Source organism: Ptiloglossa arizonensis, chromosome 13, assembly GCF_051014685.1.
Source record: "Ptiloglossa arizonensis isolate GNS036 chromosome 13, iyPtiAriz1_principal, whole genome shotgun sequence".
Lineage (NCBI taxonomy): Eukaryota > Metazoa > Arthropoda > Insecta > Hymenoptera > Colletidae > Ptiloglossa > Ptiloglossa arizonensis.
This window is the reverse complement of record NC_135060.1, coordinates 87,663-101,434: the sequence shown is the minus strand read 5'-3', so window position 1 is coordinate 101,434 and position 13,772 is coordinate 87,663. Positions and strand designations below refer to the sequence as shown.

Below are 13,772 nucleotides of genomic sequence, written 5' to 3'. Positions count from 1 at the left end.
CTCGACGAAGTAAAACTCCCGTCGCGTGGTCCTGCTCGAACCAAACGATGCCACGTACCGTTACAATTCTTATTTATCGCTCGACTATTGACTTTAATCGCTAAGACGATTCCAATCGATCGCTCGATCGTTTCAATCTTGGCGATCCAAGGATGGCCAAGCTGGTTCGGGAAGTGGTCGAAGAGACGGAAAATACGAAGGAATTGTCGAAGGAAACACCGAAACGTAAAGTCCCGTTGACACCTTTAGGTCCTATCGAACGATAATATAGTACAGCCGCACGATAATTGTCGCACAATTGTAATTGTAATTGTAATTCTAGTTACGAGTAAGCAACTATTTTTAATCGATAAAACCGTCAAACCGTCGACCAGAAAACACACGAATTATTAACACGCGGTGACATATATAGTAGTATAGTACGCGAAACCTTTCGATTTACGAATTGGCTCGAACGCTTTGAACGTACGCTTAGAATGGAACGCGCAACGACTTCGAGTGGCTCGTATAAAGGCTACAAATAGTGCAGAAGAGGCTCGAACTTTATGCAGATAGCAAAATTGAAAAGCAGTAGGCAGCTTGTGCGTCACAAGTGGATTCCTATTATAGTCCAAGTATTATATATACTGGAATGGCTGACATCGAAATTTGTCCGCCCCCTTGAAAAGTACGATCCAAACTTCGATTGAATTCTTCGCGAAACCAGGTTCCTCGATTTCCGAAGCACGTGTCGTGATGCAACACGTTTGCGAAGAAACGCAAACACGCGACGAGTTCGATCATTCGGAGATGTTGTTCCGCACACTTTGCCAAAGTTGGCTAATCTCGTACGATACACCGATACAAAATGTATCGATGAATTTCGATTAGGAGAGTGTTCCTTTACAAGCGTAATTTCAAATAAATGATTTTCTTCGTTCAATCCTCTTCCTTTTACTTACTTCTTAGCGTGCTCTCTAAAGAAAAAAAGAATACAGTTCTTGCACGATTAAAAACATTGCGAGCCCTTACCGCCGAAGCGAGTGCAGCGACGTCCGTGAGATAAAGTAGAAATATAGTAATGTTGTTAAATTTCTCCACTACGTTATCGATTGAACTCTAAAATTTAATTTCTATAATACGTTTCAAATATATCTTTGCACAGTTATATAATTTTATTGCCATTTTTCCTGAACGATGTTTCTCGTTTACGATGCATCGTATTAATTTTAGTGGTAGAAAACACTGAAATGGGAATAGAAACGATAATAATTCCGATAACTTAAAAATCGAATAAGGATGGTCATGGTTACCGCGAACGTCTCGTTCGCAAAATCAATTTCGAACGCATAAACTGAACGACATCGATCCAAATGGTCACGTTGTGGCCTTACTTTGTAAAAAGAAAATTTATTCGGCTTATTTTTCTGGCTACGCTAAGGACGAGTGTCCCGTTTGAAATCAGGACTCGAACGACGCGTCACTCTCCGCGAATGCCGCACTCTACGTACATATAGTATGTTGTTTCGTCTTATAAATCAACTCCATTGTTATTCAAACTGTCAACTAAACAACATTTTCTTCGTACGTACCTATATATTGAATAAAGTCTTTTCATGGCCGTGTTTAATTTTAATTATTTTAATTAGAAAAGCGTAACGTGTCCACAAAAGGGGTCCTTTGCGTGGCTCCACCGAGCCACGTGCTTTGCTTAAAGCGCACAGAGACAATGGACGTGTCTCGTACGTATCTCCGTGTGTACCCTAACGAATGGATAAGCATTCACGTTTGCAAATTATCGGAAAGATAACGAAATTATGAATTCGGAACGATGGCCGAAAAAATCGATCTAAATTTAGTATAATTTAGATCCAAATATAATAAAAACTTGGGGGTACGCGTGTTGAATCTCTAGCGATCTGCAAACATTCGAAGAACGAAGAACGATTTAGTAAACTATGCAGTACGCGTGAAGATAAGACGAGGAACAGACCTAAATACTTGGGATACCTCCGCGGCGCATCCGTCGAAAACCACAACCGGCCTTAACTAAATTCAACCGGCGCCTATTCTTTCGTATTTTAAATACGAGTCTGCGACTCCGGTCCGAATAATGAAACCGTTGTCCGTCGAATACCGAATTACCCTGCTCGAGCGATGCGTAAAAATGTTCAACGAAGCTTATAAAGAACCTGGATACTTGCAATATCGAAACGAAGACGATCCACTGGTCAATGGACCAAATATAAATGACTTCTTCCATAAATAAAAGTGCTGAAAAAAGGACAAACTAGTGACGCTAAAAGAAACTGTCTATCGCGTGTATCGATTCTTTTCAAATTTAAGATCTTTGCAGCACTCTTTGCGGAGTGACATTGTCCACATTGGAACTACATCGTGATAAAATGTTACACAATGCGACGTAATTGTGTAAAGTCATCGTGCGTGGTGCATTAATCTCACCGCGGGTCGCCCATCACCCCCACCGCGTACAAGCCGTTTCTTCGGATAATAATACTACTATATATTTCGAGCGTTAGAGGTACAACATTTCTGCGGTATCTTGTTTCGTTTGTTATTCAATTCTTATTTCGTTTACCTTTCGTCCGTTACTTCCTTTTCTTAGCATCGGCCCCTTAGGAACTTTGCCGCGTTACATTTACGTGACGATTTCGATCAATTATTTCATTGAAATTGCCCTTGAAACAACTAATATAACATTAGAGAAAGAAATTTCTTCGAGCGAGATATCGATCGATTTATCTTCATCGTCTGAAGATGTTTCGAGTAATATATCGGAGAAATTATTTTTATCGTTTACAATCGTACTCGGGTTGAATTTGACCATCGGTCAGAAATACTATATTCGTTCGCTACTAGTTACAAACGAAATGTTCGAAATGATCGCGAATCGCAAGAAAAAGGAGGAACGTGCTTAAATATGCCAAACGTTGAATAAAGAATATTATATATAACTTTCGTGTACCCAATCGTAATAATATTCCTATTCTTTTTTCAAAATTTTCCCTAATTGTAATTCAGAGATCGAAATAGTGTTACAACGATAGGAATATTTCAATTCCGATACACCCAAGATTTGATCCTTCGTCGCATGGCTGCGTAGGGACTTTTTAGCGTCCTAGTGTCCTAACGTCCCCTGGTCCCCGAGTAAACCAAGAGCCCGTGCATACGCGTACATCTTCTCCTCCAGTTGAAGCAACCGGTGTTACGTAAAAATAGGATAAGGAGAGAACGACGTCCAGCGGATGAACGTGGAGGTCGTGAACCTACAAGAAGAGAGAACCCCATTTGGAACAAACTTTCGTCTATTTTTTCTAATCGGATAAGTGAAACGAACCCTCGGTGGCACGTTTGCGAGGCGTTTGGCGATCACGCAAACGGGTAACTCTGTTCGTACGCAGTGAGAGCTGATCATACCTGTCCTTACTGTCCCTTCTTCGATATAGCCTTAGCCCTAGCTCTTGTACACTGGTATAAAGTGTGCGGTCTCTCAGGGACCGCACGCAAATTTCTCTATAGATACGCGAAACCTCCCAAGTCGTGTCTCGACTATACTCGTTCAACCGATACAATTTTTAAAAATCAATGGAAATTCCAAATACGGTTGAATAAAAAACAAAAGGGACGAATTTATTATCGTGTAGATCCATTTAGAATCTAACACAAAATTCGAAAATTTTTAGACTACAATTCGTTTAGAAATTAACTCGTACGACGAATTCAAAATGTACATCGGAGCCTAGGTACAAATATGCACGACTGGTACAACTAAATAATACTACGTCCTAACGGTTCGCTACGTCGCGGTTAATTACCAATGGGAACGCTCCTGGGCGTACGTAGAACAAATATATATCGGGCTTATTCCAGTAAACGTTTAATATTTCAATACGTATATTTGGTAATTGTACAAATAGAATCCAACTTAGTCGCGCTTCGGCTTTGGTCTCTCGCACAGGATATATCTGTTAGGGCGATCCAAGGTAACGAATCTGAAACGTGACACACGTATCAAACTGATATCTAGTATCGTATTAAAATGAGCGCGTACAAAACTTAAAACGTACAAACTATACGTTGCACGTACAACTATAACAATACGGCGAGCAAGAATAGTTGCACGATTTCAGATATCGGTACATCAAAGTTGACGCAATATCAAAAATTCGATTGATAAAAATTTCACTAACAACGATCGTTTGTATCGAGCACTTTGCATTAAACCTACATCGGATTTAATTTTGTCGGCAGTAATTCCATTCGCAACGAACGATAGAGAGAAACCATCCAAATCCAACATCTAAAAAGAACGAATGTTAAGCATCGGGAATAGTTACATAGACGCGCACCAAACATGCACCGTTATAGTAAACAAATAAGTTATCGTCTCTGCTACTTCAAACCTAGCACAATATATTAAGATACAGGGCTCACGATAGCCACAGAGATGGATTTGTACCACAAATATATCCTAAAATGAAAGAACAACACCATTCGGACAAATCGAGGTTAGGAAATCGGACACGTGCCAAGGACCTCGTTAATACGTTATAAAATACAAATTGTATCATAGAATTGATAACTCACTTGGTATACGACACGACTGTTCGGTCCATGAATCGTACATAATGATTGTGAAATACGTTTAGTACGTGAATCCTCGAGTTGGTCGTTCGTCCCCTACAGCACCGAATGACTTGAAATATTTAAACATTAATTATATCGGTGTACACCTTGTACAGTACCATTTATTTATGCAATTTCAAAATGAACACGTATTACCTTTTTATACACATTAGCGAATTTGTATCTCGATTCGCACGACCACTTTTTAAAATTTAACGATTACTTTCGCGCGTCGCTTGTCTCGTTAAACAAGAAAAACTCCTCAACGCCTTAATTTAACGTTTCCGTTAAACGTAATTACACCGACCACCGGTATTCGTCCTGGTAAATTGTTTACATCGTGGTCCTGCGATTTTGCATACTATGTTGCATCAACGAATACGAAAAATACCTTTCGCGGGAATCCCTCAGATGGCGCAATGTCGATCGTAAACGTGCTGCCGCTACCTTCAATTTCCCGAAACAATTATTTTGCGATAATTAAATTACACGCATCGCAACGAACTACGCGTGCAATGTTATCGACACTTCCGGATCAATTTTACATCGATAGATCGATAAACACCGAAGGAACAGAATTTTAACCTTTTAGGAACCAAAGAAACGTTGCAATCGTTACGCTTGCATAGTTTTTAAGAAATTTTCTCAAAAACCATCAACGAAATGATAATTAAATTATTTTTATTGTCAAGGACTTATTCGTTTGGCACGTATGCACACCTATCGCGTAAATGTAACAATTGAATTGCTTTAAATCCGATTAGATTGGAAGAATTTAGTACTCACCTCTAATTTCGGCGCGCTTTCGCCTAATGATTCACCGCGTCGTCCAGTTATGGGAATACCAACGTACTCGACGTTTAATTTTATCGCCAAATTGACTCACTCACGCGCTACGATACGAAAGATATTCCTGTTCTTCCATTTCTTCTCACTTCTTACAGAAATTCGGTATTTCGAGGTCGATCGACCCGCTCCATTTCACCAAGGAAATAAATCAATGAATCAAGATTAATCGGAGAAACTATTTATGAAGTACAAATAATTTGTAACATTTATATGCTTTTTCATTGGAATAGGTTGTTCAGCTATCTACCGTTATTCGGAATTCGAATCGAGAATATTGTTCTCTGTTTAAATAGGAAAATTTTATTTTTAAATACTATTGCGATAATATCAACGGTGAAGCGAAAGGTTGTCAAAATATCCGTTCAATGTCTCTTAACCGATCTCCTTTATGCCATTGTTAACTTCTCGCTGTCGGTAGAAGGATGCCTACGTAATTTGAAAGCATTGCGCGTCAGGTATGAAATCTAGGTATCGTATTCCTACAGCTTATACATTCAACAACTCGTGGAACGAACTCTAACCAAGGATCACAAGTGAAACGAAAATATGTCGCAAAGCGTTAACGGTCGCAAAACTTTATATCTTGCTACGATTAAATGCTAAAAACAAAAAAAAAAAACGAAACAAAAAAAGAAAGAAAAATGGGCTACAACAATAGGAGTATCAATTATACTAGTGCTCGTTAAATTAGTATGTATTGTATTTTTGTAATAGTTAAATATATTGTCAAGTTGAATGAGGCAGTATTAACTTTTACTTCTCTACTTGCTCGTTGTACTCATTGATCGACTACAGAGACGATAATACCGTTAAAAATAGTGTGAATGTTCTTCGGTTCAGACTTTCCCAAGAGATTACGATACGATACGATTCGTTTAACGCACCGATTAAATTCGTGTATTCGTGGATACACCGAATGTCGATTAAGAAAAAGCGAAGCCCTGTTTTATACGGAGCTGGAAGATTCGTAACATTAAATACATTTTCTTCGACAAATATTTGTTCGTCGATGGAACACAAGTGGGTAAATATTCAGTACAAAATGTTGGTCTACGTTGGATCACGTGGAAACTTACTCGCAATATTTTAACGTAAAATGCGTTCAAAATTATTTAGAAAAAAAAAAAAAAAAAAGAGAAAAAAAAAGAAAAAAAAAAGAACCCTACGAACTGATATTATAAGCTAAATATCGTTTTTGGCTTCAGCGAGGAAATATTCGCCAAAACCGTTTGAATATACTACCTAGGAATGTACGAAAATAGAATTTCTCGCGCCGGAACGCGCGTTACGATCATGATCGATGCATTACGAATCACGATGATGTCATAGTGGAAAAATGTTGCACGGTAAAAAGTATTCCTACTCTGACACATTCGCGCGATTGAGAATTTCTCGATCGTTATTGTAAAAACAAAAACGCGCTGATTTACTTTGAGCAATGGATCTCGAAATGAAAAAGTTTTGCTTCGCGAAACAAACATTGAAACGAAGAATAGGAGGATTCTTGCGATAACTGTTAATATAAAACGTTGATGATTCGCGTGCGCGCATAGAGAGAGATCCTAAAGTGTTCACTTGCGCGGTATTCGAGTGTATCATCGCGTGTCTCTGCAACGTTCTCTATCAGTCGTGCGTATCGATTGCTTTCTTTAAACGGTAGGCGTGAAAATATTTTGATAAACCGTTGCAGTGTAACGCGATGATTTCTACGAAGACGTAGGTCGATATTCTCCTTTAGTACTCGGAAAGAGAGAACGCAGAAAGAGCCGTAGAAAAGGACTCGTGTCGGTCCTCGTCGGTGTCTTTTACTGAAAATTCTTTGAAAATGCTAATCTACGGGGTAACCGATTGTGTATCGCTCATCTTCTTGGTGAGTTCCTGCAAGAACTCTTTGTAAATTTGGGAATCTATGTTAGACGAAAGGACGTAGAGGAGCCACCAATCGCCGAGACCGACTTTCTTGGTGATGCTGATGCAGGTTTCGATGGGGACCAGTCGCGAGGAAACTTGCAGCAATCTCGACCTAATGACCGGAGCGAAAATGATCGCGGCTCTGTAAACCACCAATGCCAGTAGCAAAATTGAGAGGATCGTGAACCAAAACCAAATGAAGATGTAGGTCTTCTCGTTGACGATGTTCAGCGGGAGAATGCAGAGGGAGTCGTGTTTCTGTATCGTCCCGGAAGCACCGTACTTGTGGAAGATGCATTTGGTGACACGCGGGAACACGTAGACCATTGGGTCGATCCGCTCTTCTTGCGGTGCATCGGAGAATTGCAGCACGCGCAGCCCGTAGCTGAGGAATTCGCCATCGAAGAAACGATTCATCAGGTACATTTGGAGGAAAATATTCACCAGGCACAAGACTTCACAGGCGAAGTAACGATACGCGTACATGCTGTGAGTCTGAAAGAACAAGCAGTCGGTGAATTGGCACGAATTGGACTCAATGAGGACAAATTGGATCTAACCCAACCGTTTTAGCCTTCCTCCCTTACACTTTTTATTCTTTTCCCTAGGCAAAATCAATTACATAATAATATTCGTTATAAAATTACACTCGTAAAATGAAATTATCCAAGGAAGTCTGCTCGCGATTGCAAAGAATCGAAATCTGAACGAGATGTAAATTCTGTTACCGCTCGTTTTGCAATCTACACGGTTTTCTAGTTTCTGACGAGAGCAATGTTCAATTTATGCGCTTACCTGTTTATGAATCATGAGATAATCCATTAACACGGACTTCTTTTGCGAGATGTTATCCTCGGTATCGAGGCTGTGATTCATACCCATAACCAACGCGTTGATCAAACCACCCTCCCACATGTTCCACAACCATTGTGGTACATAGCACAGTATTGCCTGTCGAAATATACATATTCGTGTAAATAACGCTGAATTTACGAGACGGTCAAAATTCAACTAAGTATTCTATTTTGGGTTGTTGTTGTTATTATTATTCGATTACCATATATATATATATCCTTTTTACGCGTTGTAACACGTCTGTGTTATTTTTTTTTTTTTTTTTCAAATTAATGTTATTTCGTTGGTGCAATTGGACACGTTTTTATGCGCAGGTATACCACTATTCTAAATAAAACGGGCCCCACTTCGGTGTACTTTTACATCATTTGCATTCTCTCTGCACAGAGAAAGTAAATGTTTCTCTTTACCTTACTTATTTTATTTCACTATAATCGAGAATCGAGTAGAATAGCGATTCTCGAACTACTTGATCGCCAGACTTCTTTACACTTTTCAAATTTTATACGCAGTCTAGAAAAACTTTTGAGAAATTGTAAAAACAGAACCGAACCCTTCGAAAGTCAAATCGATCAAACTTTACGAACTATAAAGTACAGAAAATTGATGTTGCAAACATTGTTTCTTAAAATTCGGCTAAAATTAGAAAATTTACAAAAAGCGAATTTGGTTAGTTCGACTTTTGAAAGGTTCGTTTCTTAGTTCTTTCAATAAATTCTATACGCACGTATACATATATACGGTAAATCTTTGAGTTACTCGGCCGTGTTTTCATCTACGTCCTTATACGTATTTCGCATATAAATATACATATATATATATATATATATATATATATATATTTTTTTCAACTTGGATACTAGACAGAGTTTATTTAAAAACTGTCGTAGAAATTGTTCTATTTATGAATAATAACTTAAAATATATAATAAAGTCGTAGTATCGTAAGATATTCGACAAATTTATGTTAATTTATTGTAATTAAATTTATATAAATACCAACTAATTTTTTAATCGATACATTCTCAGTTAATTACAATAATTAAGGTTTATATTAAAATCGATAATTTTATCTTTAAAGAATTATTAAATACGTAAGGTATATTACACGTACGGGGTGGGCGGACATTTTTGCCAATTCCTACATATCTTATTGTAAAAAATAGTTTTCCTATCCTTGCGGGGCCCTTGGACGTGGCAGCGCTCTTCGAGAAACGTCAAAGTGGACCAAAACCGGACATCGAAGCAAATTCTCGATAAAAAGAAAAAACGGTGGGTTTGCACAAGTTGTATTATCAGCTGTGCTAAACTTAACCGCTTAATCTTTCGAGCTCGTGCATTCGCGCGAACCAGGTTCGGATATCCAATACGATAGGTGGGAATAGGAGACGGTAACAAAAGCCTAAACCGAAAGCGCAGCTGTCCCGAGCTTATCTGTCACACGTACAAGATTACTGATAAACGAGCCCTTACCTGGAAGAACAATACAAAGCACACCCACTGGTAGTACGTGTAGTATTTCCTCGCGTCAACGTCTCCGAAGTCGTTCGCCACTCCTGGATGCGCGACTTCAACGCCGACCTACGAGAAATAATAAACTCATCGGCTATAGGATAATGACGAAACGGTGCAGGTGCAGATAATTAAATTTATACCACTAACTATACCGGTGCGACTACAAAGTACACTTCCCGAGTGTATTCCGCCGAGATTTGGTCCGCGTGCGAGCATCCTCGCCGAAGATAACTTTACGAATTTACTTACTCCGGTTTAACTTCATATTTAATTAGGAACACCGATCGAAAAAACAAATAGCTAACTTCGTTTACTTTTTTTTAACAATTCCGATTAGGATGATACTTTTTTAAAAATCTCTATTCACGGTGGTACTTTTATGGAAAATAATTTTCGCTTTAAGAATATTTTTTTAAGTTCTTCTTGCGAGTAATAATTATTTCGGAACTTTTATTTGAAAATTTCATAAAATAAATCAAATTTTATTAACCTTATTTGCTCTGCGTCTCTCTGATACTATCTGTGAATACGATTTCAGGCTAATTTCAGTTTTCTTCGGGTTATTTAAACAAAAACGGATGATCGTTTATCAAAGATACGTTTAACGGAAGAAGGTACTCGTAATTTGTGAGAAAAATAGTTTCGGACAGCAAGAAAAAGGATAAGAATAATGGCTGGGTACCAATCGAAGAAAGATTTCTTGATACGATTGTACCGATACAACGGACTAATTGTCGAAAAAGTACTCGAATTAATTTTGGTGGGCGTTCAAAAGATATTTTCTCCGAGACGTTATTGAAACCGCAGTCGTAAAAGTTATCCATGAATAAAATAAAGTATATATAAACACGGTAATACATTTTTTGAAAGATCGTTTTTTCAAATTTATTTTTCCATCGTTAAATTCAACATCAAAAATTACATAAAATTACATAAAATTGCACATCGTAATTTAATCGTGACAATTATTGATAATTAACGTTTATTCGAATACCGTTAAATTACACATTATGTAATTACACATACAATTCGGTATTGCGTTATATTTATTCGCATAGAAAATTACCCTGATTTTTCTTTTCGAAAATAATTATTTTATCGAATTTAGCTACAACTATTATAATTTTCTTGCGCGAACAAGCAATACAACATTTCTGTCTAAAATACTACAAAATTGTATGTACAAGTTCTTTGTAACATGTACCATTCATTGAAAAAGAAATTACGTACAAATAATTCACGATCAAACACCCAACATCATTGTTACTCAATGATCTTGAGTTTCGATTAGGACGCCACCGTGTGGTATATAGATTTACGTATATTCGTATAAAAATACTTTTACCTTTGGCTTCTATTTTAAGATATTTATTTTTAAAATGCATAACATATACTACTATTCGACAAGACTGTATCGCAAATTGCATCAGTTTTCAAGAAAAATTGCCTGCCAAAAAAGTTTGACTCAAAGTATGATAAATTTCTAAAGAAATGCTAATCGTGACCAACGTATGCAGGTATGTATAATTCTAAAGAAATTACTCCAGTCGATCGGAACAAAATTACAGATAATGTTGGCAACATAAAATCGTTTCGTTATTTCCTATTTCTTTTTACTTGCCTCTTTTCGGTGCTCGTATTCCTTCGAGTCAAATAACTATGACATTTTTGACAAAAAATGCTTTTCCCTTAAAAAGAGATAAAATCTATACAAATCTTTGTTGTGCTCGTGATCTTTACGCGTACGCAATGTTCTATATAATAGAATTCCAAACTCTAAATATTAGAGTGTAAACATAATGAATAATAAAGTTTAAAATTTAAACGCATCGATACCACGATACGTCGTCAAAAAAAAAAAGTAAATATTTACATTCGAAAAATGTACAACACGAAATACGTGATATTACGGAATCACGAATCTAACTTGCGCGCAAGTCCGACAACGAATATTTTCGTTGTAAATATTAGTCACGGATGCGTGTCGATAATTTACATGGAAAAAATTGATTAAAAAAGAATAAGATTCGTGTACACGAATCGTACTAGCCACACGATAACTTTCGAACTTTCGAACTTTCAACGCATTACGAAAATGGTATCGAATTCAATTTCCTTGAAATTCAAGGGTTCTCGATCGAAACATTTACCGCATAGTTTCGAATAAATGTTAACGGTAAACCTGAGACCGTTCCGAGGGTAAAAGTGCATGTAACAAGTTTTCCACGATTGTCAACAACGACGTCGACAATGTATAAGACACTCGAAACGATCGGTTCGAAAGTTCGTAATTAACCGTGAAACGAAATTACAAATCAGAGACATCGTTATTGGACAAGATTACCCACCTGTCGATTGAATGCGTCCGGCATAGAGAATGTAGACGTTATCCAGCAATACGTGTTGATAGGGTGCGTGGGTAAACCCTGAACGATACAGGAGATCGGGTTACCGACGTATTGGGTGGCCGTGATCACCATCGAACACGTGAAAAGTAGCACCGTTGTGAAGTGGTTGTGCAACCGAAACACCATCGAGTCGGTCGTGACTTCCTGCCATTTCAGGTACTGACCGAGATCCCCTAGTAGCTTGTACATGATTGTTTTGTATCGGTGATCCGCGCGTTATTTCCAACCTAATCGTTTTTCTTTCTTCGCGATCGCCACGTGACTATACGGCTCGCGATTTTACGAAAAGGAAATCGTTGAAACTGGAACTGGAACTTTCGCAGGACTTCATCTACCGCACTCGGCACGAAAAGCGGTAAAACGAAACGAAACGGACACTCGAATCGTATGGCTATGTCCACGCGGCGTGCCTCCCTCTGTTCCTTTTCTCCTGTTTCTCCTTCTCCTTTGGCGTCCTTCTTCCTTTTCTTTCGCCCTACTCCTCTCTGGTTTCTTATTCTTTCTTCGAGACGAAGAGAGCGCGCGCGCGCGCACGCCCGCCCGCGAACGGTCACCGAACCACGTTGAACGAGATCGCGAACGGTCGCTAGATCTCAGGATCGGGGTACCAAAGGTACAAATTTAATTCTGCGACGACGACGACGACGACGACGACGACGACGACGACGACGATGACGACGCGCGAAGAAAACACACGGATGTCGTACGGGCACCCTCTCCGCTAATCGATCGATTTTGTGCGGCACATTCGGACGGCACGCGTAAACAAACGACAGTCGGAACTGGCGATGTATTGCGCGTATTTTTCCCCCACGTGATCGTAACAGCGGTTAAGCGGAGTTACATGGAACGAATATTTTCGTTTCGGTGGCGAACATTCGTCGCTTCGTGTGAGAGACACGACACTCACTGTCAATCTTGCTGTTCCCTCCGTCGAGCGAGGATCTCGTCGAGAAACAGATTGTGTTGTGCAACACCTCGACCCTGGTGTTGCGAGCTCTGGCTCTTTTCTCCTTCTTCTTCTTCTTCTTCTGCTTCTTCCTCTTCTCTTTCTCCACGCGGCACTTTTTCTCTCGATACCGTGTCGGTAGATTTTACGAACGAGTTGCCAGCCAACACCGAATTGTGTCGGCATACAAACGTACGCACGTACCTGTCTCTTCTACGTCGACTGATGAGAAGTCAGTGGCTTGTTGTTCCGTCGGGGGGCGAGAGGGAAACTCTTTCGATCTGCTAGGGGAACTGCTGAAGTAGAAACGAGTAGGAGAGGGCCCAGAAGGTGGGGATCGTAACGGTGGGGGACCGACGGCTGCTTCAAACTCCCCCCTTTGTGCCTGCATTATACACTCTATACCCTGCTTCCATAGTGCATGCTCCTGCGTCCACGATGGCTACCGTTGTCCACTCGAGTCTCCCTCTTGCTAATTTTTCACAGATTTGCTTCTATTAAATTGCAAACCGCTTTCAACGTTATTCAAATTGAGTAATATCTTAAAATCTCGACGAGTTAGTTGCTTGTTTCAACCAACATTGTCCAATTTGCTACAATGTTGCTTGTCGAAACGAAACGTGTTAAAAACTACAATCTTTTTAATTTTTACAAAATTA

At 39.0% G+C, this 13,772-nt stretch overlaps 1 protein-coding gene and 1 long non-coding RNA gene across 5 annotated transcripts; both read right to left on the bottom strand.

Annotated features, from left to right (window-relative positions):
• Positions 1-1,882: 1,882 nt before the first annotated feature.
• LOC143153913 (uncharacterized) lies at positions 1,883-5,115 on the bottom strand. 4 transcript variants are annotated; one of them, XR_012993940.1, is made up of 5 exons: positions 4,783-5,115; positions 4,588-4,680; positions 4,229-4,300; positions 3,816-3,992; positions 1,883-3,266 (listed from the first exon to the last, which is right to left on the bottom strand). It is a non-coding gene; the product is annotated as an uncharacterized LOC143153913 (long non-coding RNA). The 4 variants fall into 4 exon arrangements; XR_012993942.1 differs by lacking the exons at positions 3,816-3,992; positions 4,229-4,300 and having other exon boundaries at positions 3,219-3,266; positions 4,588-4,696; positions 4,783-5,095; XR_012993943.1 differs by lacking the exons at positions 1,883-3,266; positions 4,588-4,680; positions 4,783-5,115 and adding an exon at positions 4,460-4,531 and having other exon boundaries at positions 3,855-3,992; positions 4,068-4,300.
• A 1,057-nt stretch (positions 5,116-6,172) lies between these two features.
• Ogre (optic ganglion reduced) lies at positions 6,173-13,378 on the bottom strand. Its single transcript, XM_076325551.1, has 4 exons — positions 12,105-13,378; positions 9,715-9,822; positions 8,182-8,337; positions 6,173-7,881 (listed from the first exon to the last, which is right to left on the bottom strand). Exons 1-4 carry the CDS (start codon positions 12,351-12,353, stop codon positions 7,309-7,311), a joined length of 1,086 nt encoding a protein of 361 aa, XP_076181666.1. The 5' UTR covers positions 12,354-13,378; the 3' UTR covers positions 6,173-7,308.
• Between the last annotated feature and the right edge of the window lie 394 nt (positions 13,379-13,772).

What these genes read in the sequence shown, in the direction of transcription:
- Ogre (XM_076325551.1), bottom strand. Translation starts at nt 12,353, where the DNA reads ATGTACAAGCTACTAGGGGATCTCGGTCAGTACCTGAAATGGCAGGAA. An exon ending in CGGACGCATTCAATCGACAG is followed by an intron (nt 9,823 to 12,104) that starts GTGGGTAATCTT and finishes TATTTCTCGTAG; the next exon opens with GTCGGCGTTGAAGTCGCGCA. An exon ending in GCTTTGTATTGTTCTTCCAG is followed by an intron (nt 8,338 to 9,714) that starts GTAAGGGCTCGT and finishes ATATTTCGACAG; the next exon opens with GCAATACTGTGCTATGTACC.